At 40.6% G+C, this 25810-nt stretch overlaps 1 protein-coding gene across 10 annotated transcripts in view; it reads left to right on the top strand.

Moving 5' to 3' along the window:
• Positions 1–4440: 4440 nt before the first annotated feature.
• Positions 4441–25810, top strand: part of Nfx1 (nuclear transcription factor, X-box binding 1) — a 64562-nt gene continuing 43192 nt past the window's right edge. For 6 of the 10 annotated variants that reach the window (XR_015440032.1, XM_004838401.4, XM_087183777.1 and 3 more), the window contains exons 1-5: positions 4447–4633; positions 8752–9750; positions 19202–19360; positions 20739–20816; positions 25124–25229. Coding sequence is in view for 9 of the 10 variants with exons in the window: in XM_004838401.4 (XP_004838458.1) it covers positions 4609–4633; positions 8752–9750; positions 19202–19360; positions 20739–20816; positions 25124–25229 (1367 nt within the window). In the remaining variant the exon portion in view is untranslated. Of the gene's footprint in view, positions 4634–4810; positions 5016–8751; positions 9751–19201; positions 19361–20738; positions 20817–25123; positions 25230–25810 lie in introns of those variants that run through there. The other 4 variants (XM_087183781.1, XM_087183780.1, XM_087183779.1 and 1 more) reach the window with 3 other exon arrangements.

Raw genomic sequence — 25810 nt, 5'->3', positions numbered from 1 at the left:
TGTTCTAATTTGTCAGCCCTGAGAGTTTGGCAAGGGTGAGGAAGGAGACTGGAATGGTTCAACAGGGAGTAAAAGTTTGGCATTTTTACTTCTATCACCCATTTTTTACCACCCATTTTTCACTTCTATCACCCATTTTTTTATCACTCATTTTTTATCATTCATTTACTTCTATCACCCATTTTTTACTTCTATCTTAGCTTTCCTTTTATATTTTTTTAGCATTATATCACCTAAAGAGTTTTTAAAAATAGTGATGCTGCTGGGTGTGGTGGCTCATGCCTGTAATCCCAGCATTTGGGAGGCTGAGCCAGGAGGATCCCTATGAGTTCAGGGCCAGCCTGGACTACATAGTTCAAACTCAGCCTGGGGCTGGGGATTTAGCTCAGTGGTTCTGGTGCCTGCCTTGCAAGCACAAGGTCCTGAGTTTGATCCCCGGTACCAAAAAAAAAAAAAAAATCCCAGCCTGGACTACATAGTTCAAAACCAGCCTGAACTACACAGTGAGAGCTTGTTTAAAAAAAAAAAAAAAAAAAAAAGTGGAAGGTCCTGAGTTCGATCCCCCATACCAAAAATAATAATAATAATAATAATAGTGATGCCTGGGTCCTACTTCTGTAGATGTAGGTATAGATATAAATATATCTGGATACAATGTGAGCACTTGGATTTTTAAAAGTTCCTCAGGTAGATATATTTTATTGTGTAACCAAAGTTGAGAACCACTGCCCTCAGTACCTGATCAGTCTGAACCTGTTTTTCATGGACAAGCAGTCTGGGCTATTGCCATCAACTGCTCCATTTTAAGGGTAGGCAGTGATTGCCCTAAGGCAGAAATTCTTATCTCTGGAATGAGTTACACACTATTCCTTTCTTTCTCCTCAGTTTTTTGGAAAAGTTTATGAAAACTGGTGTTCATTGTTCTTTGAACAATTGGTAAAATTCACCAGTTAAATCTGAGCTTGGCCTTTTCTTTTTGAGATTTTTTTGGTTATTAATTGAATTTCTACTTTTTCCAGGTCTATTCAAATTTTCTGTCTGTTCTTGAGTCAGTTTTAGTAGTTTGTGTCTTACTTGGAATTTGTCCACTTCATCTAAGTAATCTAATTTATTGGCATACAGTTGTTCATGATACTTCCTTCTGATTCTTTTTATTTTAAGGTTAACAGTAATATCCCCTCTTTCATCCTTACTTTTAGTGATTTGAATCATTTTTTCTTTTTCTCGGTCAGTCCAGCTACAAGTTTGTCAGTTTTTGCTTTTGTTCAGTGAACTGTTAATTTTTGTTTCCTGTATCATTAATTTCTAGTCTAATCTTTATTATTTCTGCTTGCTTTGGTTTAGTTGTTTTCTTCTTTTTCTAGGTTAAGATGGAAGGTTAGGCTATTGATTTTGAGACTAGGAGACAGAAGGGAAGATAGGCAAATTAGGAGAAAAGGGCCTGAGTAAACTGAGTAAATTAAATAAACTGAGTAAACTGAAGGCCATAACTTAAATGAGCTAAGGATAAGCCTTGGGAAATTAGGACAAGTCTCTGGGTAAACAAGAAGCCTCAGAGGGCTGGAATACAAGGAACAAAGAAATAACACAAACTGCTTTCCAGACATCAAAAGCCTGGCAGCATTTTTATGCCAAAGTCTGCACAAAAGTCCCTGGACTTAAATGTCTATGGTGCCCTCTTTTGGAGGCCCTCCCAACAGTGGGAGCTTTCCTTTTTTTTGTTTTTGTTTTTTGTGGGGTTTTTTGTACCAGGGATCAAACTCAGGACTTATGCTTTCAAGGCAGGTAGTGGAACCACTGAACTAAATCCCCAGCCTAGGAGCTTTCCTTTTTATTCTTTCTAATAAACTCCACTATTTCCCACTGCTTGCTGTGTCCTGTCATCCTGTTACCTCATTTTTTGTTGCCCTCAGGACAAGAACCCAGCCAAAGGGTTAAAATTTGAATAACTGAATTTTTTAGAAGTTTTAAGTTCACAGAAAAATTGAATGGAAAGTACAGAAGTTCTCATATTATGCACAATCTCCCCCACTATCAACTTCCCACACCATAGTCATAGTGCATTTGTTATAATCGTTGCACCTATGCTGTCACATTATCACCCAAAGTCCATAGTCCATAGTTCATATTAGGGTTCATTTTTGGCACTGTACATTCTATAGGTTTTAACAAATGTATAGTGTGACATGTACTCACCATTGTGGTATTATATAAAATAATATTGCTATCTTAAAAATCCTTTGTGCTCTTCCTGCTAATCATTCTCTTTCCCCTATTTCCTGTCAACCCCTGATCTTTTTACTATGTCTAAATTTTTGCCTATTCCAGAATACCATATAGTTGAAATCATAAAGTATACAGGATGCTTTCTTTCACTTAGCAATATGCATTTATTGTCTTGTCTTTCTTTTCATGGCTTGCTAGCTCATTTGTTTTTAGCACTGAATATTATTCTACTATATGAACTTTTTTAATGTAAGTATTTACAATTATGAATTTCCATTTGAAGCCAGGCATGTGTGGTGAAACACATCTGTAATACCAGCATTCAGGAAGTAGAGGTAGGAGGATCCCAGTTCAAGGCCAGCCTGGGATACGTGGCCAGTTCAAGACAAGACTGGACTACATTCTGAAACCTTGTTTCAAACAAAACAAAACAAAATTCCATCTGAGCAATGCTTTCACCACATGCTGTAAGTTTTGATATATTGTGTAAAGTATTCTTTATATAGGAAAGGCAGAATAAATTGCTTATTTCCATGTATTTCAAGTTTTAAAAATAACGAGTAGGTCCTCCAGTGTGTCATTTATGAATTTATTTCTTTTCAGCTTTAAATTTATCCCTTTTGTCTGTTTGTGAAATGGATATTTAAATAGACTTTGCCAGCTCAAGGATACTGAGTATTGTCAGTAGAGGACACTGGAGAGATACTCCAGGAGGAAAAGGTTTTGCTTCCTGTTTCTGCAGTTTCAGTTGGGCAGTCTGCTCCTCAGCTCTGGTTTGAGCTCTTGGACATTCTATCTCAGCCTGGGAGTAATGGCTGCTCAGATTTGTTAATCCCGTATTTTAGGGTTCTCTCTTTTCTTTTTTTTTCTTTTTTTTTTTTTTTTTTGGTACCGGGGATTGAACTCGGGTCCTTGCGCTTGCGCAGCAGTCATCGAAATCACTGAGCTAAATCCCCAGCCCCTAAGATGGTTAATTTTAGTGTCAACTGTAAATTGCTCTCAGCATTGGCTTTTGTAATCCTCAAGCCTTCATTATCGTTATAGGTTACACTTTAGTCTTTGCTGTGCTTTGGAGAATTAAGGGCGGATCCTGTAACTGAGAGCAAGTAGTATGAGGCATTCTGCATTCCAAAGAAGTCAGTTGAGAATATGCAATTCTCTCACAAAATTCCACAGCAGCAAAAGTTTTGCGTGTGTATGTTGTTGTGGGGTTTTTTGGTACCGGGGATTGAACTCAGGACCTTGCGCTTGCAAGGCAGGCACCAGAACCACTGAGCTAAATCCCCGGCCCAGCAGCAAGAGTTTTAAAACAGCTAGCTCTGGGAAGAAGTAAGGTCTGGGTCAGTTTTTCAAACGTAATGAACTCCTAAAGGATTCCCAAAAATGCTGGATTGGGGCAAGTTAAAATCCTCCATATATAGTACCTTGAGCCTGGTGGCACCTGCCAGTAATCCCAGCTCCTCAGAGGCTGAGGTAGGTGGATCGAACGTTGAAGGCTAGCCTGGGTAATTTAGCAAGACTGTCTCAAAAAAATTTAAAGGCTGGGGAATGTAGCTTGGTGGTACAGCACTTGGCTAGCATGCACTAGGCCCTGGGTTCAGTTCCAATACCAAAGGAAAGGAAAGGAACCAACCCAATGGAATTGACTTCTTATAGTCTGTGAGATTAGGCGTTAAAAGGAAGTGCTAACCCCAAAGGGGTCAGAGACAACTTGTCTGTTTTTAATTCCTGGAAATGACAAGACAAGCAAAATCAATCCTCATCCCTCAGCCTCCCGAGTGGTAGTAATACAGGCGTGCGCCACCATGTTCGACATTAATACGTGATTCTTAGTATTTTCATTTCTAAGAGCTCCTTGTATACCGTACTAGCCCTTCATCGCTTGTTTTGCGGACCCCATTTCCCGCGCCTTTGGACATTTTTTTTTGGTACCGGGGATCTAACTTGGGACCTTGTGCTTGCGAGGCAGGCTGTGGAACCACTGAGCTAAATCCCCGGCCCTGGGCTACATATTTTTTAACCCTAAATCTATGCAATCCTGAAGAAGTTGATGTCAGAGCTTACTCCTGGGTAACAGGTGGAAAGGGCGTAGTGGCCTGAGGGAGGGAGGGAGGGAAGAAGGGAGAGGTAACACAACTAACTCCCTGCTGTCCTTCCAGCGACTCCGGTCACCTCGAGATATTTGTCTCCTCCTTTCGCCCGGCGCGTCAGTTTGACGTCACGGACGCGCCGCACCGTACAGCCGAGCTGCAAAACCTTCGCGGCGGTCTACCTGGCACGCAGATGCGAATTTCCTCTTGGCGCTGCCGGAAGTCCGGGACACGTGATCGGGTGACAGCGCACGCTTGGCTGCCTGGCCCCTGTTAGGTGCTGCGGCGCGGGATGGCGGAGGCGCCTCCGGTCTCAGGTACTGTCCTGGCCCGCGCGGGACTGGGCCTTTCTCAGGGAGCGGCCGTTTGATCATTGACGAAATCCTAGGGCTCCGGCTATTTATATCGCGCGAGTGGCCCTTGCTAGAGTTGGGGATAGTGCCTCGGAAGGGCCAAGCCAAGCGCGTCGCACATACGGAGACCTCCACCATCGTAGACTGGGTGGTGAAACCCCGCATCAGGGTTTTCGAGTACAGCAGACAGCGGCCTTGTCCCTGGCCGAGTGAGTCGAAGTGGGTGCCCCGCCCTCCCAGGGCACATCGCACTGACCTCGGACAGACTAGCGTCGGTCGAATCACTGAAGGTGACGGAGACGGTGACGGGCTCACTGTTTCCTCTGGTTTGCACGCTGTGCGTAGGGTATGTTTGTACTTTTTGGAGTAGCTGCCGCTAGGCGCGAGGGGAACACCAGTGGTTTAGAATCTCAGCATGCTACAAACTGTGATCGAGTCTTAGTTTACTCATCTATCAGTTGGAAGTAAATAAATTAATGTCTGTAAAGGAATTCCATAATTATTAGCGTACCTCCCCTCCTAGAGTTGCCTCTGTGTGTAGAGACAGCCTCTTTAGACTGTTAGTATAACATCCATTTGCATTTCCTTCAGGGCATACTGTAGATTCGTGTTTTCCAAACCTTTCGGACAGTGACCAAAAAGAAACATTTTGCATTGTGATCTTAGTGCATGCTTACATAAATATAAAAGTGAACCAGACGTTTCAAGAAGCAGTGGTTTCTTTTACTATCAGCAATACAGTCCATTTTCTGTTTTATTTTTTAAATACCTTTGACAACCCACTCAGCATCGTCTCTAGTTCACACCCCCACACACAATTATCTTTCTGTACTGGGGATTGAATCACACAAAACTACATCCCCAGCCCTTTTTATTTTTCAAACAGGGTCTTGCTAAGTTGTTAAGTTGCCCAGGCTAGGTTTGAACTTGTCTTCCTGCCTCAGCCTCCCAGAACCCACTCCCCATTTGAGGACCTTAAATGGCAGGCTAATTCAGGAAGAATCAACCCTCTGTCCCAGGGACAGACTTCCCACTGCCACCTTTGTCTCTGGACTGCATACTGTACTAGTTGGATTTCCCCTTGTTCTGCTCCACTTACTTGTTGGATACTTACCATCCAGTTGTTAATCTTGGATCTTGGGTACTGTTCTTCTTATAGCTAGGCCTTGGTGAGGAGACATCCTATTTACTGAGTAACTTCACTTAAAATAGTGAGAAGGTGTGCCTGTTTTTTGCTGTGGTCCAGTTTCCTGATTCATACGGCCTTTTCCCCTATCCTATGACTTTCTTTTTTAAATATTTAAATTTTTATTACTACATGTTTACAGTACATAATGATTACATTCATTGTGGGGAGTTGATACATGTACATAACACATCTTAATTCTTTTTGCACACACACACCCCCATTGCCCTTAATGGCTTTGCCTATTATCACTTTATGTCTGTTTTGGTACCTGAGATCTATACATCTTTTTTTTTTCTGGTACTGGAAATTGAACTCAGGATCTTGCACTTGCCAGGCAAGCACAGTGCTGCTGAGCTACATCCTGGGCTCTACCACCTTATGTCTAATAGAACATAAACCATATGTGAATAAATGCAAACCTATCTGGGTTCATTCATTCATCCTCAAAATGAAATGCTCTTCCCATCCTTTACCAGGCTATTCTGGATAACTTTACTGGCCTTGTTTCTGCTCCTGTTTACAGCCTCGCTTCTTCAAGAGAGAGAACTACACAGCACCACATGGTCCAGTTTACCCACTCCCACCTTTGAGTTATCTCTTTTCCAAATTCCATTGCCACCTTCTGAGTTTATCTAATCCTCTTGTTACTTTGTGACCCCCCCCCACCCCCACCCCAAACTCTGCCAGTGTGAAAATGTTCAGGACAAATCCTGGGTTGAGTGAGAGGTTACTATATGATCTTTATACTCTTTTTTAATTCCTCATTGTGTTTCTGTGGTACTTGCTGTCTAGCTTCTGTCAGTGTAGTATAGTGTAGTGTAATATAGTGTAGTAGCATAGTCTCTAATGTCACATATTCTGAGTTGGAATTCTGAATCTGTTTTGGAATACCTCTGTGCCTCAGTTTTCTTATCAGGAATATGTACAGATTAAATAAATTAACATGTAAAGTGTTTAGAATAGCGCCTGGCATGAATTAAGTACCCAACAAATGTTGGGCCTTATTGTTAAACCTGAAACTCACAGGTTCTGCACTGTACCCATCTGTACTTGAGTCTGTGTGTTTCCAGTAGTCTGTAGTTCTAATAGCAATAATAAAGTAACATTGTAACCACTTTATAAGTGTTACTGACTTGCTGTAATCTTCATAGCAACTTTTTGATGAAGCCATTGTTACTATCTCTCTCACCAATGAAAAGAAAATTGAGAGCTGAGCATGGTGGCACACCCCCTGTAATACCAGCAACCTGGGAAGCTGAGACAGGAGGATCAGGAGTTCACATGTGAGCAACTTAGTGAGACCTTGTCTCAAAACAAACAAAATAATTAAAAAGGCTAGGGATATAGCTCAGTGTGTAGACCCTGGGTTCAATTCCCAATAATGAAGAAAGGAATGGAGGGAGGGAAGAAAAAAGAAAGGAAAGAAGAAGGTAGGAAGGAAGAAGAAAGACAGGAACCGAGGAAGTAGGGCTAAGTAACTTGCATAAAGACACAATAAGTGATGGACAGGGATTTAAACTCATGGTTCCATGTACTGATACATTGAATACATTGAAACTTACATGTTGATTCATAGTATATTCTATTTGCTACCCCTTGTTCTGACTTTATTACTAGTTTGTTTTGTTTTTGTTGTTGTTTTGTTTTTTCAGACAAGGTCTTGCTATGTAGTACAGGCTGGCCTTGAACTCACTGTGGGGCCCAGGCTGCCCTTAGACTCATGGGGATCCCCCTGCCTCAGCCTCCAAAGTGTTGGGATTATAGCTGTGCACCACCACCGTGACCCCAAAATTGGAATTTTAAGCCAGAATCTGAAAAGTATGATAAACTTAGCAATTCTAGGTGTCAGTGTAGGCACTAGAGTTAGTAAGTCCTAGGTTTGTGTCCTAGCTGGGCTGTTTTCTATTTCATTACTAGTTTTATGTCTTTAGGAAAATCATTTCCTTGATCTTCAGTGACTTAGTTGACTACAGTGAAATCATCTTGGGAAAAATGAGTGAAGGAAAATAAGGTCAGTTTTTAAGACTTTGAGATTCTAGAGCATGCTGTAGAAGTTATGTATGGAAAGCCCAAAATATATTCCTAGGGGGAAGAGATGGAAACTAGTGTACTCAGTAAGCTACCCTTTGAGATCTTAAATTTCACAATAACCCTTTAAAATAAGTATCATCCTTTATTACAGATGTAGAAACTAAGGGTAAGTGTGGTCCACTGATACTCCTAAGCTCACACTGTAAGTTTGGACCAGATTTTAAACCCATTTTAGGTAACTTCAAAGGCTGTTTATCTGATATTACATAATACTACTTAAGAGTTTTGAAAGACTACTGGAACATGACTGATATCTATGAACTATTAGCTGGCATTAAAATTTTTTGATGAAGTAAATGCATTTCTACATAGCACCTGATGGTCCAGATGACCTTTTATTTATTTATTTGGTACCAGGGATCGAACTCAGGGCCTTGTACTTGTGAGGCAGGCGGTGGAACCACTGAGCTAAATCCCTGCCCCCAGGTGACCATTTTTACTCAGCAACTCTTAGTGGCTATTGGTGTGACTACTGGATACAGGATAGACAGCCCTCTATAAGTACCTGAAACCATCACCTTCATAGGAAACACAGGTCTTACTAAGAGCCTGTGTGTGTGTGTTATATTGGAGGTTGATATTTTATTTCTCTAAGTTGTCCAGGCTGGTCTCAAACTTGTGATCCTCCTGCCTCAGCTTCTCAAATAGCTGGAATTACAGACGTATCCCACCAAACCAGCCAAGAGCCTGTTTTACACAATGTGCTTAGAAAAATAATTTTTAGATGTGGCTTAAGAATCTTGTGAGCTTCATAGGTGACACATTAATTTCCTTACTGGTATGTCTACTTCATATGTCCTAGGTACTTTTAAACTCAGTACGGATGCTGCTGAATTCATTCCTCAGGAAAGAAAAAATTCTGGTCTAAATTGTGGGACTCAAAGAAGACTAGACTCTAATAGGATTGGCAGAAGAAATTACAGTACATCACCTCCCTGTCACCTTTCCAGGCAGGTCCCTTATGATGACATCTCTGCTGTTCATCAGTACAGTTATCCTTCTGGAAGCAAACCTAAGAGTCAACAGACTTTTTTCCAGTCTTCTCCTTCTAACAAGTCACTCAAGAACCATGGCCTTCAGTGTCAACCTTGGCAAAAATTGAGGAACGAAAAGCACCATATCAGAGTCAAGAAAGCACAAGGGCTCACTGACCACACCTCAGATATAGCTAGCTTAGAAAATGTGGCAAGATCAGAAAGTGGGACAAATCCCAGAGAGCATAGCCCTTCTGAGAGTGAGAAGGAAGTTGTTGGCGCCGATCCCAGGGGGGCAAAACCCAAAAAAGCAGCACAGTTTGTATACAGCTATGGTAGAGGACCAAAAGTTAAGGGGAAACTCAAATGTGAATGGGGTAACAAAATGACTCCAAAACCTGAGGATGCGGGACCTGAAAATATCAAACCTGTGGGGGTTTCCCACCCTGACTCTTCAGATGCATCCTGTAGAAAAGGAGGACTGGATGGGTATGGGGCCAGACGAAATGAGCAGAGAAGATACCCACAGAAAAGGCCTCCTTGGGAAGTGGAGGGGGCCAGGCCCCGACCAGGCAGGAATCTACCCAAACAGGAGGGCCAACGACATACAAACACAGGCCCCAGAAACAACATGGCTCCCATTCCAAAGGATATCAATGAAAGATCAACAAAGTCTGCCTGTGACAGTGAGAATTTGGCAGTCATCAACAAGTCTTCCAGAAGGGTTGACCAAGAGAAGAACATAAGGAGGCAGGATCCTCCAATGGTTTCTCCTTTCCCCCGAGGCAAACAGAACCATGTGCTAAAGAACATGGAAACACATACAGGTAAATACTAATTTTAAGTAATATATTTACACAGTTTAGAAACCAGAAAGTTGAAATGGTACACGGTGAAAAATTTCTATCTTAACTCACCATCTGCCTAGGTTCTGTCTCTACCTGTTGTTCTTCTTCCTACTAGGTAAACACTTTGCTTTAAATATATCATGAGCAAATACAAATAAAGATTTTTTTTTCCCAAACAAGGAATGTTGTAAGGGCTTTTAGAATTGCAGATGTAGGGGTTAGAGATGTCTGATTACAAGATTTTTTTGAGTTGTGAAAGCAGAAGTAGGGGATGGAAACATCTCTGCTGCTTCTGGGGGTTCCAGCTTGGGTCATCTCATCTGCCTCATCTTGTTGCTCAGTTGCAGCAGCTCCTAACGATCTCACCTCTCTTAATTTTAGTTCATCTCTTTGCACCACCATCACACAGCAACCTTTCTTTCAGTTTTTTTTGTTGTTGTTGTTACTGGTCATTGAACTCAGAGCCTTAGCACTGAGCTACATTCCCAGCCCATGTATTTATTTATTTACTTCTTTATATAACAGTAGTGGGGACCCAGAGCATTTACACTATGCTATATCCCCAACCTGTTTTATTAATTTTTTTGAAACAAGGTCTTCCTAAGCCACTAAATTGCCCAGACTGGGCTTAAATTTGCACTCTTCCTGCCTCATCCTTTCCAGCACTGGCATTACAGGCACACATTACTATGGCTGGCAGAGAGCAGTCTTTCTAAAACATTTTGAACTGTGTCATTTCCTTGCTTCCATTTACTGATTCTCGTCACCAGCAGAGTTTGGCTTCTGCCTCAATCAACAGAACTATCTCAGGCTCCACCATTTTGTTCCCTGTATTCTATATTACTCTCTCTTTCCATGTAGCTCCCTCTCTGTAGAAGTCCTACCACTCAGTTTACTAGTGAATTCCTCAGGTTCAAAAGCTGGTTTAGTGACATATTTGGAAAAACTTTTCTCACCATTATAGATAGCATTGATTTCTTCTATCACTTACATATGTGTCTCTCTCCTGCTTCTGTTTCAGAACTTACTGCTGGAAACCAGAGTTTATGTGTTAGTGCCTTCCACTAATCCGTAAGCCAGTTAAAAGCAGATACGGTTCTGTTAGACAGTTCATACTTACATTGAACTGTATTGAACCCAGGACCTCCTCTATCTGAGCTACATTCCCAACCCTTTTTAAATTTTTTTTTCTCTATTTTGGTGTTTTGAGACAGGGTCTCACATTATGTAGTTCAAATTGGCTTTAAACTCATTATGTAGCCTAGGCAGGCCTTGAACTCATGGTGATCCTCCTGCCTCAGCCTCCTGAGTGCTAGAATTACAAGTATTCACCACCACTCGGGCTTAAAATTTATTTTGAGACAGGGTCCCACTAAGTTGTCCAGGCTGAACATGAACTTGAGGTCCTTTCTGTCTCAGCCTTCCCAAATGCTGAGATTATAGGGATACGCCACCATGTCTGGCTAAAACTTTTCCTATAAATACTTCCTGTGCTTTGGTTCAAACTTTATCCTGTGGAGCAGCACAGCAACCAGTTTTCCCACAGTTTTCTCCCCTCATATCAAATCAGTCTCTTTTTTTTGAGACAGGGTCTTGTTCTGTAATTCAGGCTGGCCTTGAACTTACTGTGTAGCCCAGGCTGGCCTCGAACTTGCCACAATCCTGCCTCAGCCTCCCAGAGTGCTGGGATTGCAGGTACCGGGTACCTGCAAGTACATGCCATAACCCCTGGCTCAAGTCAGCCTTTTCCAATATTTAAAGATATCCTTCATTTTCCCCTGAGTATATATTTCATCAAGGTTGAATTAGTTTTTCCTCATGTACCTTTACAGTGACCCTGTACCTTTCAGTTTAATGTGACAAATAGCCTGACATGTTTTCACCTCTTGCCCAGGCCCTGTTTTTACACTAGTCTGTAGTTCTTCTAGTTGCTTATTAAACCAGATAATTCTTCTTGAGACTTCATCTTCTATATAAAGCAGAGAACAGTATGGGGCAAATACTTTACCCCTGAACTATACCCTCATCCTAGTAACTTTTAAAATTTTTATTATTAATTAATTTATTTTTGAGACAAAGTCTCACTATGTAGTTCAGGCTGGCCTTGAACTCACTGTGTAGCCCAGGCTGGCCTCAAATTCACGGTGGTCCTCCTACCTCATTACCTCAGCCTCCCAAAGTGCTGAAATTACGGGCTGCGCCACCACACCCAGCTAGTAATTTTTTTAAAAAATTGAGACAGGATCTCCTTATGTTCCTTCTAGGCTACCCTTGAACTTGCAATCCTCCTACCTCAGCCTCTCAGAGTGCTGGAATGACAGGTATGTGCCACCACGCCCAGCTAAAGTAAACTTGTTTGAATATTGATCTCCAGCCTCTATTGGCTATTGGTCAGCTTTTTTTCCCATTTTCATCTAAGACTGCATCAAGCATTCTCCATACTTATTCAAACCTTCCTAACATTCAACTCTAAATCTCAGTGGACTTTCTAGCTTCTTAACATTTTGTTCCTTCTATGCAAACTCAGAAATTCTGTGCTCACCCTTCCTTAAATTTCTTTGAGATTTCCTTTCACTAACATTTTCACATCTACTATTTCAACTTCTCAGCCTGAAGTTCAAGCCACCTCTACCCTCCCAAGGAAAACTTCCTGATAAATAGCTTCCCAGTACTTTCCTCTCCTTCCATTCCAGTCTCATGAAGAGTCAGTCATCCATTCTGTTTCTTCTGCCACATTTTGATTCATTTCTCTGTCTTCTGCTGTCATCACCATTTGCTTCAGGGAGCTATTGATAATGTCATGAACGGCTTCCTTCTTGCCACATCCATTGGACAGATGGACTTCAGTCCTTATCATCCCAGATCTCCCTTTAAGTTTGATGCAAAGAAGGAGTCTTTCTTGAAGTATGACTTCTCTGACTCCTTTGATCTTCCTTGCCTGTTCCTGCCTGAATCCTTAAGTTTCTGTTCCCCATTCTTTTTCCTAGCCTTGGTGTTTCCTTGGATTTTATCTCAGCCCTTTTTTCTCACTTGTTAAATTTCATTGGAAAATTTCAGTGATTTTCCATGCTTTCTTGCTGTGCTAACTTCTTACCTTTTATCTCCAGACCATAAGTTCTGCCTCAAGCTTTAGATTTGAATATACACAGGTATGACATGAACTTCATAATCAGTAAGACTAAGTTGAACATACTGACCATTATCTTGAATTCGTTGTTTGTTTTTTGTTTTTGCAGTACTAGGGGTTAAACCTAGGGTCTTAACACTGAGTTGCATCCCCAGCCTTATTTTTATTTTTTATTTTGAGACACTAAGTTGCCTGGGTTGAGCTTGAACTTTTTATCCTCTTTCTGCTTCAGCCTCTCACTGTGCTGGAATTATAGACATGAGCCTCCATCCCTGGCTTGGGTTAGCTTTTGTGTATGTGTGTGGGTGGGGGATACTGGGAAATAAACCTAGGGCCTTCACACTGAGCTACATCCCTAGCTGTTTTTTAGTTGTGTAGTTTGTTTGACTTTTTTTTTTTTGGTACCAGCCATCGAACTTGGGACCTTGCACTTGTGAGGAAGGAGGTGGCACCACTGAGCTAAATCCCCAGCCCTGTTCTACATTTTTCTTTGTTTTTTTTCCTTAAATTCTCTTATTGGTACATTTTAGGTATACAGTACATTTACATTTATCATTGGGAACTTGTACCTTTACATGATGTATCTTGGATCTTATTTTTTCCCCATTCCCTGCCCTCCCTTCACCCCCTCCACCCTTCCCTATTTATAAAGACTTTGTTTCCTTTTTTTCCATTTCTCATAATTTTTTCTTTCCCTTCTTTCCTTTCCCCTACCCCTCTCACTTCCCCTACCCCTTTGGACCTTTTCTTCCTGTTTTGCATTATCAATTATTCATTTTAATTCATTGGTACATTTTAAGTATGCAATATAACGACATCCATCATTGGAAATTTGCACCTTTACATAATCTCTCTTGGTTCTTATTTTTCCCCCTTCCCCTGCTCTCCCTTCAACCCCTCCATCCCTCTCTATTTACAAAGGCTTTGTTTCCATTTTTCCATTTTCTCAGACAGCATCTCACCAAGTTGCTGAGTTGCCCAGGCTGGGTTTGAATTTACCATCCTCCTGCTTCAGCTTCCCAGAGGCTGCACCACCACATTGCAGGCATGCATCAGCACACTTGGCTTGTATTAGCCTTTTTTTGGATTAGCTTTTTAAAAAAAAATAGCTACTTTAATTTTAATGAGATAACTTACTAAAATGCTTGAATAGATAACTTACTTTTACTCCCACCACCTAGATATAATCAGCTTTGTCTTTTTGTTCTTTCTTTATTTTTTGTTTGTTTTGGTTTTGGTTTTGGTTTTGGAGACAGAGTCTCATTATATAGTTCAGGCTGGCCTTGAACTCACTATGTAGTCCAGGCTTGCCTGGAACTCATGGTAATCCTCTTGCCTCAGCCTCCTGAGTGCTGGGATCACAGGTGTGCACCACCACACCTAGCTTGTTCTATTTTCTTATAGAAATTTTTCAATGCTCTTTTTTACATAGTTGAAGTCACATAGATAATTTTCATCTTTTTTGCTCTCCAAGTAGAAGTATAGAGTAGGCACAGACATGACTGAGAAATGATAGGGAAGCCCTACTGAGGAAAGGCCTACAGGGATTGAAAAAGAACCTGTGGTCTGAACAGGGCTGTGACCTAGCACAAACAAGAATCTTGGACCTGAAATTTGACACTTTATCAACATAGAGCAGTTCTGGAGATTATCAGCTTCTGCATGTTAGGCATGTTTTGGTAAAACTGAATGGACGAGTAAATACTGTCTGTGAAAGACTTACAGTTTCTCTCTGTAGGACCTTTCTGGAACCTTTTATGTTTTTGTTTATTATCATTCTTTTAAACAAGAAATAGTGTTGGGTGCCCACTATGGTAAAAATCTCTACCCTCAAGGGGTGTACATTTTGTGTATAGAATTAGACAATAAGCAAGATAAAATATGTGGCATATCACATAGTTGTTTTTTTTTGGTACCGGGGATCGAACTCAGGTCCTTGTGCTTGCAAGGCAAGTGGCAGAACCACTGAGCTAAATCCCTGGCCACATAGTTTTTGTGTTAAGGAAAACACCATGTGGAAGAAGGGTAGGGAAAGCTGCGGTAGTGGGCTACAAGTTTTAAAAGTATGCCGGAAATGCCTCAAGAGATGGTTACCTGGCAGGGAGGGTGTAACTGGAAGTTGAACTCAAGTCTTTCACACTGAGTTACATCCCCAACCTTTTAATATTTTTTTTCTCAGTACCAGGAATTGAACTCAGGACCTTGCACTTGCCAGGCAGGCATGGCACCACTGAGCTACATTCCCAGCTAATTTTTTTTTTTTTTAATTTTTAGATGGAATCGCTCGAAGTGACTAAATTGCCCAAGCTGGGCTTGAGCTTGTCTCCTGCCTCATATCCCAGAGTGCTGGGATTACAGGTGTGCATGCCATGCCTGGCAGGAGGTCAGTCATATTTTGAGTAAACACCTGAAGAGAGAGAAGGGTAGAGCTGTGCAGATGTCTAGGGAAAAGCCTACTTGATAGAGGTAATATCAAGTGTAAAGACTCTCAGGCAGGAATCTGCTTGACATTTTGAGGAAAGAAAAGGCTGGCGTGGCCTCAAAGAGAGGTGACCTACGGAAAGAGGACTAGCAATGAAGACTGGGAGGTGATTGGAACCTCTAAAGGACTTTGGCTTTTACAGGCCTCAGAGGTAAGAGCCATTGGCAAGTTCTGAGCAGAAGAGTGGCCTCATCTAATTTGCATTTTAACAGGCTTTTTCTGGCTGTTCGGGTCAGAATAAAGTAGGAAGACTAGCGAGGGGGCTGTTTTAATAATCCAGGTGATCTGAAAAGTGGCTTAGATCAGAGTGAGAGCAGGAGAGGTTGGATTCTGGATATATTTTGAAGGTAGAGCCAGAAGAATTTGCTGACATACTGAATGTGAGATGTGAGAGAGAAAACATTCAGAAAGGGCTGGGCAGTAATTGAGGGGTTGGTTATTCAGAGTTGGCAGCCATCACCACATTGCTGTATATGCATCTGAGTGTTCATATTTTACTGCAACTAGATTGTAAAACAACACTTATAAGGGGCGGGGATTTAGCTCAGTGGTGCCACCTCCTGCCTCACAAGCGCAAGGTCCCGAGTTGGATCCCCAGTACCACAAAAAAAAACCAAAACTTATAAAACAATATTTATTAAGTTTATGTAAACATCAACAATATTTATTAACAAGTTTAATTACAAGCTTATAATATAAACTTAAGAACAGTAAAATATATTTATTTATTTTTTATCTTTTTAATTAATTTTATTGGTATACCTTTAACATACATAATGATCACAACCATCACGGGGCATCTGTGCCCATATATAATACATCCCTATTCTTCCCTTCCTCCCCTCCCCCCATCCCTCTTCTCCTCCCAGCCCACAAAACCCCTGTTTCCATTTTTTATTCCATTCTCTTTTTTTCCTTTTCCACTCCACTCCTTCCCTCTCTTCACTTCCTTGTTCTCCTTCCCATTTGAACCCTTTCTTCCTACCTCCCAACGTCTATCATCCATTCCGGTCCTCATTGAGAAAGTGAAATTTAGAAGACAGTTTTTAGAATAAAAAGTGAAAACAACAAAAGATTGCATTATTAAATATGTTCATTATTTCTTTTTGGGTTGCTTTTTTTGTTTTGTTTTGTTTTGTTTTTTGGCAGTGCTAGGGATCAAAACCAGGACTTTGCACATACAAGGCAAATTTTCTGCAACTGAACTACATCCCCAGCCAATTTCTCTTATTTTTCTATATCATTTACTACTAACAATTCTATTCTACAAGGGTCGATAGGCATTTCTGCAGAATTCACCATAATTAAAATTCCATCCCCTTGCAAGCGCAAGGACCCAAGTTAGATCCCTGGTACCAAAAAAAAAAATTTCCATCCAATCAGCCTCTTATATTTAGATGCCTGAAACCTCTCTCTGAAGAGTTGCTTCTTACTTAACTTGTCTGACCAGAATCTCCATATGTAACATGTTAACAGGTAGAAAATGTAATTAGGCTGTAGGCATAGCTCAGTGATAGAGCACTTGCCTAGCATGTGCAATGCCCTAGGTTCAATCTCTAGCACCAAAAAAAAAAACCAAAAAAAAAAAAAATATATATATATATATATATATATAGAGAGAGAGAGAGAGAGAGAGAGAGAGAGTTATTCAGATATTCAGAGATGCTAATCTGTGCAGGGAAGGGCAGCCCTGCTTTTAAGAAAGGATCTAGGGGCCAGGGATTTAGCTCGGTTCTGCCGCCTATCTGAAAGCGGAAGGACCCGAGTTCAATCCCTAGTACCCCCCCCCCCCAAAAAAAGAAAGGATCTAGGTCTTGTTCTTCAGTCTTATGGTATGTTCATTTGTTACCAAAGCATGTAAATTTCCTTTTAATTAGCCACACAAAGTATCTTTATTTCAGGTTTGGGAGGCATTCCAGGAACTTTGGTGAAACCTTCAATTTACAGGAAAACAAGTTACAAAACAGACTAGGTATCACTGATTTATTGCTTTTTTTGGTACCAGGGATTAAACTCAGGACCTTGCACTTGCCAGGCAGGCACAGTGCCACTGTGCTACATCCCTGGCTCCTTTATTTCTTAATTCAACAAAAAAAATTATTTTGAGGCAGGGTCTCACCATGCAATTCAGGCTTGAACTCACTATATAGCTCATGCTGGCCTCCAACTCACAGTGATCTTCCTGACTCAGCCTCTTCAGTGCTGGGATTACAGGCATGTGCCACCACACCCAGCTCAACAGATATTTATTGAGCATGTACTATGTTCTAGACATTGGAAATACTACATTAAGCAAGGTAGATGTGCCCCTATCTCTGCTCATGGAATTTATAATCTCAGGGTGTTCTGTATTTCTTTTGATACTAAACTGATCAGAAAGTAGTCTTAGGAGAGCCTGTATTATGGAGTAATTGATGAGCTTTTGAGTTAGATAGTGGTGAGGTTTAATTTTGACCTTCACATTTTTAGTTATGTGAGCTTGGGTAAGTGATCTGTTTACTTTGAGCCTCAATTTCCTATGTTTTTTTTGTGGGTTTTTTTTTTTTTTTGGTACCGGGATCAAACTTGGGACCTTGAGCTTGCGAGGCAGGCGGCAGAACCACTGAGCTAAATCCCCGGCCCGAGCCTCAATATCCTCACCTATAAAATAGTACATATATTATGGCCTTGTTAAGATTAAATAATACATGTAAAGTACATTAGCACAGTGCTTGGTATGTTGTATATAAGCTCATTTTAAGCTTTTACTTATTTGGACCTGAAAATAAATAGCAGTATTATAAAATAAATGCTAAAAGTATATACTCAAAAAAGCTTGCTCTCACATGCTCTCTCTCTTTCTCTTTCCCTCTGACTTAAAAGTACCTGGCTATATTAAGATCTAGAAAGACTACTTCATTTGTGGTTGAGGAAAAAAACCTAGAAATGAGTGAAGTTGTTTCTTTTTTTTTTTTTTTTTTGGTACCAGGGATGGAACTCGGGTCCTTGGGCTTGCGCAGCAGGTGGCGAAACCACTGAGCTAAATCCCCAGGCCAAGTGAAGTTGTTTCTTGAGGAATAAATCTGGGAGTTTTCTGGGTCTTGTTTTGTTTGGACAAGGTCTCACAGTGTTGACTAGGCTGGTTTAAAAGTCCTGCGCTCAAGTGACCCTCCCACCTCAGCCTCCCCAGTGCTGGGACTAGAGGCTTGTGCTACTGCACCTGCCTTAATCTGGGAGGATTCCTATGATGGTGTACCCTATTCTGTCTCAGTAATGGTGAACTTCTGGAACCAGGGACTGTGTTACCTTCAGTCTGGTAACCCTACCATGGGATTTGTGGTAGGTACCAATCATGTCTTTATTTAGTGAATGACCAAAAACTACACGGGGAAAAAAAACCTTTCAAGGCAACTGCTGGAGCCATCTCACCACCCGTGGGCTGTTGGAACCGGTCCAAGGTTAGGCTTCTTACAGCTGATACTGCAGTTCCATGAGCCTCACCCTCACCTAAATTCATAGATTTGTTACATTCAGACCTGCAGTACAGTGCCCCAGGGATGCTCAAGCTGTGTTAAAGGGGCATTTGGCTACTATGGTCTCGTCCTGGGCAGATTCCTGGTACTGTTTCTTGAATTATGAGAATCCCCAACTAAATATCTCCTTTCTAAATCCTCTACCTCAGCACATTCCTGCCCTTTCTTGACCTCAGCATCTGAGGAGCAGCTTTACTCAGATCCTTTAAATTCTCTCTCCAGATTTTTCTCCCAAATGACTTGCTGCTCCTAAAGTGAAGAGTGGTTTTCTGTGTTTGAGTTTATCTTTTTGTTTTGTTTTTTAAACAGGTTCTCTAATTGAACAGCTAACTACAGAAAAATATGAATGCATGGTGTGCTGTGAGTTAGTTCGAGTCACAGCCCCAGTGTGGAGCTGTCAGAGTTGTTATCATGTGTTTCATCTGAACTGTATCAAGAAATGGGCAAGGTCTCCAGCATCTCAAGCAGGTCAATTATTTCTTTTTCTGAGTAGTTATTCTCACCTACTTGATATATTTAACTTGTAAATCTAGCTTTAAAAATACTAATTCTGGGCCGGGGATTTAGCTCAGTGGTTTCGCTGCCTGCTGTGCAAGTGCAAGGACCTGAGTTCGATCCCGGTACCAAAAAAAAAAAAAAAAAAATACTAAATCTTCTTAAATATCTAACCTGCAAGAAGAGTATGTTGCCTGATCACATGTTTCAGGTGACCAGAATTAAGCCATCAATCTTAAATTCTTAAATTAAACCACTGAACATAGCAATAATAAAATGTTTAGGGTATTATAAAATTGGTCATTATTATTGAAAATGATATCTTTTATCCAAGTAACAACTTGTATTTATTGTATAGTTTGCTTTAGAAATTAATACAAAGCAACTGTTTACCCTCATATTAAAGTTGGTTTTGCCTTTCACATATCTTCTGCATATTTATTATGGGCTTTTCCAAAATGTACTATATATCCTTCCTGAACTGTGCCTCTCTAATTCAAAACATTGGAATTTTCTTGCATGTACTCAAATAGTTTATCTTATTGAACCACATACCTGCTTGACTCATTGTATCTGAAAGTCCTTATAAATGTAGCCCCAAATGTGGTATTTAAGCAAAGCATTCACTATTATGAATTTGTTTCTTAAATGTCTGACATACTTAACATTGAAATTACTACAATTGGCTCAATAGTGTGGTTTTCTATAGATTTAAAACAAATTTTTTTTGAGACAGGTTGTCACCTTATGGCCCAAGCTGTTCCTGATAGCTTGTTTGGAGATTCTAGTGGGGGAATGCAGCTACTCATATACCCTTGACCTAAGAAATGGTCCTCCTCTATCGGGGAGGGTTGTCCTCTTTAACCAAGCGCACAGCTTCAGGCAGGACACACATGGAACAATGAGGAAGGAAGGGGATACTCATATAGCCAGCCAGATCAGCCAACTCAACCCTAATAATCAGTAGAGTGACATGTTGGAGCCACATTGCCTTCATATCCCCAAGCTGGTCTTGAAAACTCATAGGCTCAATTGATTCTTCTTTCTCAGCCTCCTAAGTAGCTGGGACTACAGGCATGTGCTACCATGCCCTACTTAAGTTTCGATATAATTTTAAAACTTTTTCTGTGGTGTTGGGGATTAAACCCAGGGCTTTGCACATACTAGGCCATCCTCTGCCACCAAGCCATATCCTCAGCCCTAAATTTTCAAAAATTATTTGTGTTTTCTTTTTGGGGGGACCCTGGGGATTGAACCCAGGGCCACATGCATGCTAAGCACATAGTCTGCCACTGAGTTACTTGTGCATTTGAAAGAAAATTGATTTGGCTTACTCTCATTTTTTTGACAGATGGCCAGAGTGGTTGGAGGTGCCCTGCCTGTCAGAATGTTTCTGCACATGTTCCTAATACCTACACTTGTTTCTGTGGTAAGTTTGTTTGCATATACTGGAGTATCTTTTATTTCATGCATTGTACCTTAGTTCTCAGTCCAAGAGAGGGGGTCTGCTGGGCTTGTTTTAGAAGTTACTAATAAGACTTCCAAGGTACGAGTTGATAACATTGTGTTCATGGGTCTGTCACATGGCCAGAGTCATAGGTCTTTGCATTCTTGACATGCTGCTCTGAAGATGGGCCTTCCCATCATTCCACCAGGCTCATGCTCCTTCTGAGCTGTGGTGCTGCTCTTTTCGGTCTTAGCTTAAGACCAGAGCTGACCAGGCAGTAGAGGTACATATTAACATGAAACTCCCTCTCAGCCCAATTGTAATAGCTTTGATAGTCTAGATTTGAGCCATGTGAGTTAAGGTAGTGGTTATTTCTTGCCACTTGCTGCCATAGTGCAAGGACCCGACCGAGTTCAATCCCCGGTACCAAAGAACAACAACAACGAGGTAGTGGTTATTTTAATCCAAGAAATAAGTCACTTATCTTTATAATCAAGAGAGAAATTTTCTATAAGCCAACATTATAAACCCTATCCTTGCATCCTCCCTCATTACGGAAGACTTCTTTCTGGTTTTGAATAGCTCATTTCCTCCTGTATATTAGAAGAAAGCCTTCTTTGATCCAAATGCTCATTCTTAGTGCTACTCTATTTCCTTTGTGACTTTCCTTTTTTCCTTCCTGACTTTTAATAACTGGCTTTCTCTATCTAGTTGATTTTTCAGATTTTGTTCCTATTTGCCTGCCTTCTTGAACCACTACTGCATTTTTGCTTTTGTCCTTGTTTCCTTATGGAAACTGTGTTCAGAAGTCTTCAGTGACCCCTTCCTGACCACATCAAGGGCTGTTTATAAATTCTTTTTTTTTTTTTGGTACCGGAGATCCAACTCGGGTTCTTGCACTTGCGCAGCAGGTGGCGAAACCACTGAGCTAAATCCCCGGCCCCTGTTTATAAATTCTTAATCCTTTTTTCTTTCCTGGTATTGGGGATCAAACTCAGGACCTTGTGCTTGTGAGGCAGGTAGCAGCAACACCACTGAGCTAAATCCCCAGCCCTAAATTCTTAATCTTTCTGGCAGCATGACCATTGACACTTTGACCTTTCCCTTTTTATTATCACTAGCTCTTCTCTTTCTGCAAGCTCTCCTTATTTTTCTAACCAATTTGCTGATATTTTTCCTTTCCCATTACTTAAATAAACAGGCGTTGGTGGTATAGTGGTGAGCATAGCTGCCTTCCCATTACTTAAATAGCAGTTTTCAGGGCCGGGGATTTAGCTCAGTGGTTTCACCACCTGCTGCACAAGCGCAAGAACCCAAGTTTGATCCCCGGTACCCAAAAAAAAAAAAAAAAAAATAGCAGTTTTCAACAAGAGTTATTACTATTAACTCTTTATCTCTAGATTCAATCCTTTGATAAATTCATTGCTATTTGCCTTGCCTTTATTTTTCCCTCTTTCATTTTGGCTATCCTTTTATTTAGAATCTTCTGGACTTTGTGTGTTTTATTTCTAAAATCTGAGCCTTAGTAGATATTAAATATTGTTAGTTGAAGGAATGAATATTCTTGAGTGTACTACTGGAAAGGGAGCACGAAACTTGAAACAAGGGGTCAATTGAAAATTAGAGTAAGGCATGGTGGCGCATGCCTGTAATCCTAGAACTGGGGAGGCTGAGGCAAAAGGATTGTTGTAAGTTCAAGGCCAGCCTGGGATATACAGTGAGTTCAAGGCCAGCCTGAATACATAATGAGACCCTGTTTCAAACAACCAAAGGGAGGGTGGGTAATAGATAAATAGGACAATATCATGGTTTAATTACCTTAAAGGATTTTTAAGCACAAAGTACCACCATGGAATTAAAAACCTTGTTGGAAGCTTCACTGACAAGTTAGATAAGAGAACCTAAGAAGACATAAGAATGTGCAGCAAAGGTCAAAATAATATAAGAGAAAATGATATGGAAATATAAATAATGGCCTTATTTACCCTGGTGGCTTTGCCCCTCACAGTTCTTCAAGATTATTAATTTAGTGTCCTTTTATTGAGAATTTGCTATTGTACTGTGAAAAAATGGGAATAGACCTTTTAATGATTCTCCAGACCTTACAGTTTAAGAGTTAAACCCAGTTAACCTGATGCTGCACTAGAACTACAAAGTGCTATGGGGGGTCCTTGGACGAGCTGTGACGTTTAGCTAAAAAATTAACAGAAGCTTTCATGAAAAGTAGAATTTAACTGGGCTTGAACACTGGGTAGGCAAGAAGGTTTTATTTATTTTTATTTTTTTAAAGAGAATGGTATAAGCAGAAGTTCAAAACTAAGGAGGTTTGCAGTCTTTTGGGAGACAAAGGAATCATCCATTTATAGATTCCAGGACCTATGAAGGTAGAAGAATAGGAGATGACTGGAAAGGTGACCCTTTTAGGCCGTGGAAAGCCATTGAGGGCATCAATACTTTATGGAGATTAGTTGTTGGCTGTGAGAGTATTTTGGAGTCTAAGCAGTTTGAGAACTTACAATAATCCAGACTAAGAGTAATTTAAGTCTACAATGAGTGGGATAGAAAGGAAAAAGTAAAAATTTCTAAAATAAATAATTGTTAACACCAATTCCTATTTGTTAGGAATTAACAACAAGTCCTATTTGTTGGGAAAGGGAGGGACCCAAATGTGACTCCAGAGTTCATGCTTTTGGAAATGATGATACCAGGGAAAAGAGTAGGCCAAGAGAACTAGGTTTGGTGGGAACAGCAAGTTCAGGTTAGAAATACTGGGTTGGAGGGAATGGGCAGGACATCCAGTGAGTGATGTCCAACAGGCAGGTAGAAATATTTGCAGAGGGATTAGAACTTAGGGGTGATAATTGCAGTTAAGAGGAGCAGCTGATCCTAATGGATAAAAGGGTAAGGAGTGAGAAAAGGGTGTAATGTAGAGCCCTAGCAGAGAAAAGACAAAACAACAGCCACAACAAAAGCTGTCATTTTGACTAAAGGAAAAGAGGTAGAACCACTGAAAGATGTTGGCAAAACCAAGGAAGTGTAGAAAGCACAGAGGCAGGGAAGCATTTGTGATAGTCTGGAGATGAGATTTTGGCCAGTATGAGACAAGAGAATGAATAGGGAAGATGAGGTGAGAGACTGCAAGAAAAATGAAAAAGACTTGGAGATTAGATAGAGAATAGAAAGAAAAAGAGGAGCCAGTGATTTCTGTAGTTTTTGAGTGTCTGTCTCAGACAGTGCTGATGTTACTAACAGAAACAAGGAACACTGAAGAGGGAGGGGCTTTAGAGAAAAAATACAAACTTTGGGTGTAGATAAGTCAGAGGTGATGGAAACCCCAAGCAGATGTTCAGAAGGCCATTGGATATGTAGGATGACAGTGTGGATTTAGGGCAAGGCAGAAAATGTAGATTTGGATAAAATTTCTAAAAGAAACAATATAGAGAGAAAGCAGAGGCCTAAGACTGGAGATAACTATCATTTCGTGTGTGAACTATGCAAGTGAGGACGAATTCTTCAAGAGCAACAAGGAGTCCTGTGCCTGGGTTTCACTATTCTCAGCTTCTCTGCTAAGTCCAAGGAAGATGCCCAGTAAAGATTTGCAGAGTGAGCTGGGCATGATGGCACATGCCTGTAATCCCAGCACTCAGGAGGCTGAGGCAGGAGGATTGCTGTGAGTTCAAGGCCAACCTAAACATACATAGTCTCAAAAAAAAGAAAAGATTTTCAGAGTGACATTGATTATAAAATTATAGCCCTTTTATGTCTATTTTATAGCCTTAGAATAGGTGAATTCCTACTGTATAGGAGCTTTATATCCATTCTATCTTACAGAAAACCTCCTCCTCTCCCCTTTACCCCAATACTTTTCTTCCCTTATTTCCTTCTGATCTTTACTGTAGATATTTATCAAGCCGAAAGTTTGATCTAGTAGGTATTGATCTTAGATTAAATGTATTCATTAGTGAAAATTACATTTTTGTAAGTAAAATGACATTTTTCACAGGTAATGTAGAATTTATGATTTATCATACTCAGAGAACCTTTTCATTTTGTTTTGGTTTTAGTTTTTTGAGACAGGGTCTCGCTATGTAGTTCAGGCTGACCTTGAACTCACTATGCCTAGCTGGAAGGTTTTTTTTGTTTTAGGATGTGAGATAATGCGTTTGTTGAAGTAATTAATGAAAACCACACTTAAGTTTCATGTTAGCTAGCTATATACTGTACTATTTCATTGAAGTCAAGGATATGGTTGAAATTTGTAGCATTGACATTGATCTCATATGTTTTAGGCAAGGTAAAGAATCCTGAATGGAGCAGAAATGAAATTCCACATAGTTGTGGTGAGGTCTGTAGAAGGAAACAGCCTGGCCAGGATTGCCCACATTCCTGTAATCTGTAAGTTGGAAAAGCTGAACATCTGGGGATTCCTAGTGCACATGTTTGCTGGTGGCTGTGTGTACACATAATTGGTTACCATGTGACAGAACAGGGTGGAGGGTGATGTGGTACCCTTTACTGTGCATCACTCTATATCAGGCACTCTACATGAGTTAATTTGTTGAATTCTTACCACAACCAAGTGATAATGTATTTATCATCTCCACTTTACATATGAGGCTCAGAAAGGTCAAGCATCCTGCCCAGCATCAGTATTGGGATGTGGTGGAGCTAGGATTTCCAAAGCCAGCCCTCTTTTCACTATATTACAGTGCTGCCTTTTAAAAAGAAATAAGACTTAGCTATTTTATCCTCCAGTGCTAGGTCCAAGAGAGTATATGGGACAGTCTTTGATGTTGGGGGGAAAGGCAGTTGTGTAGCATCCTATCTGATAGTATTTTTAGGATATGAATCTTTGACCTCTAATAAATAGCCAGCTTTAAAAAGTATCCATTCTGCTTCTAAATAATAAGAGAAATGTAGTCATAGAGAAATAGTTGATCAGTTACAAATAAATTTCTTTAGATTTTGATCTCAGA

The sequence above is a fragment of the Heterocephalus glaber genome, unplaced genomic scaffold (genome assembly GCF_053883595.1).
Source record: "Heterocephalus glaber isolate CG9 unplaced genomic scaffold, H.glaber_assembly_v1.0 deba00001481, whole genome shotgun sequence".
NCBI lineage: Eukaryota > Metazoa > Chordata > Mammalia > Rodentia > Bathyergidae > Heterocephalus > Heterocephalus glaber.
The sequence above is the reverse complement of the archived record's forward strand: the minus strand, read 5'-3'. Positions and strand labels throughout refer to the sequence as shown.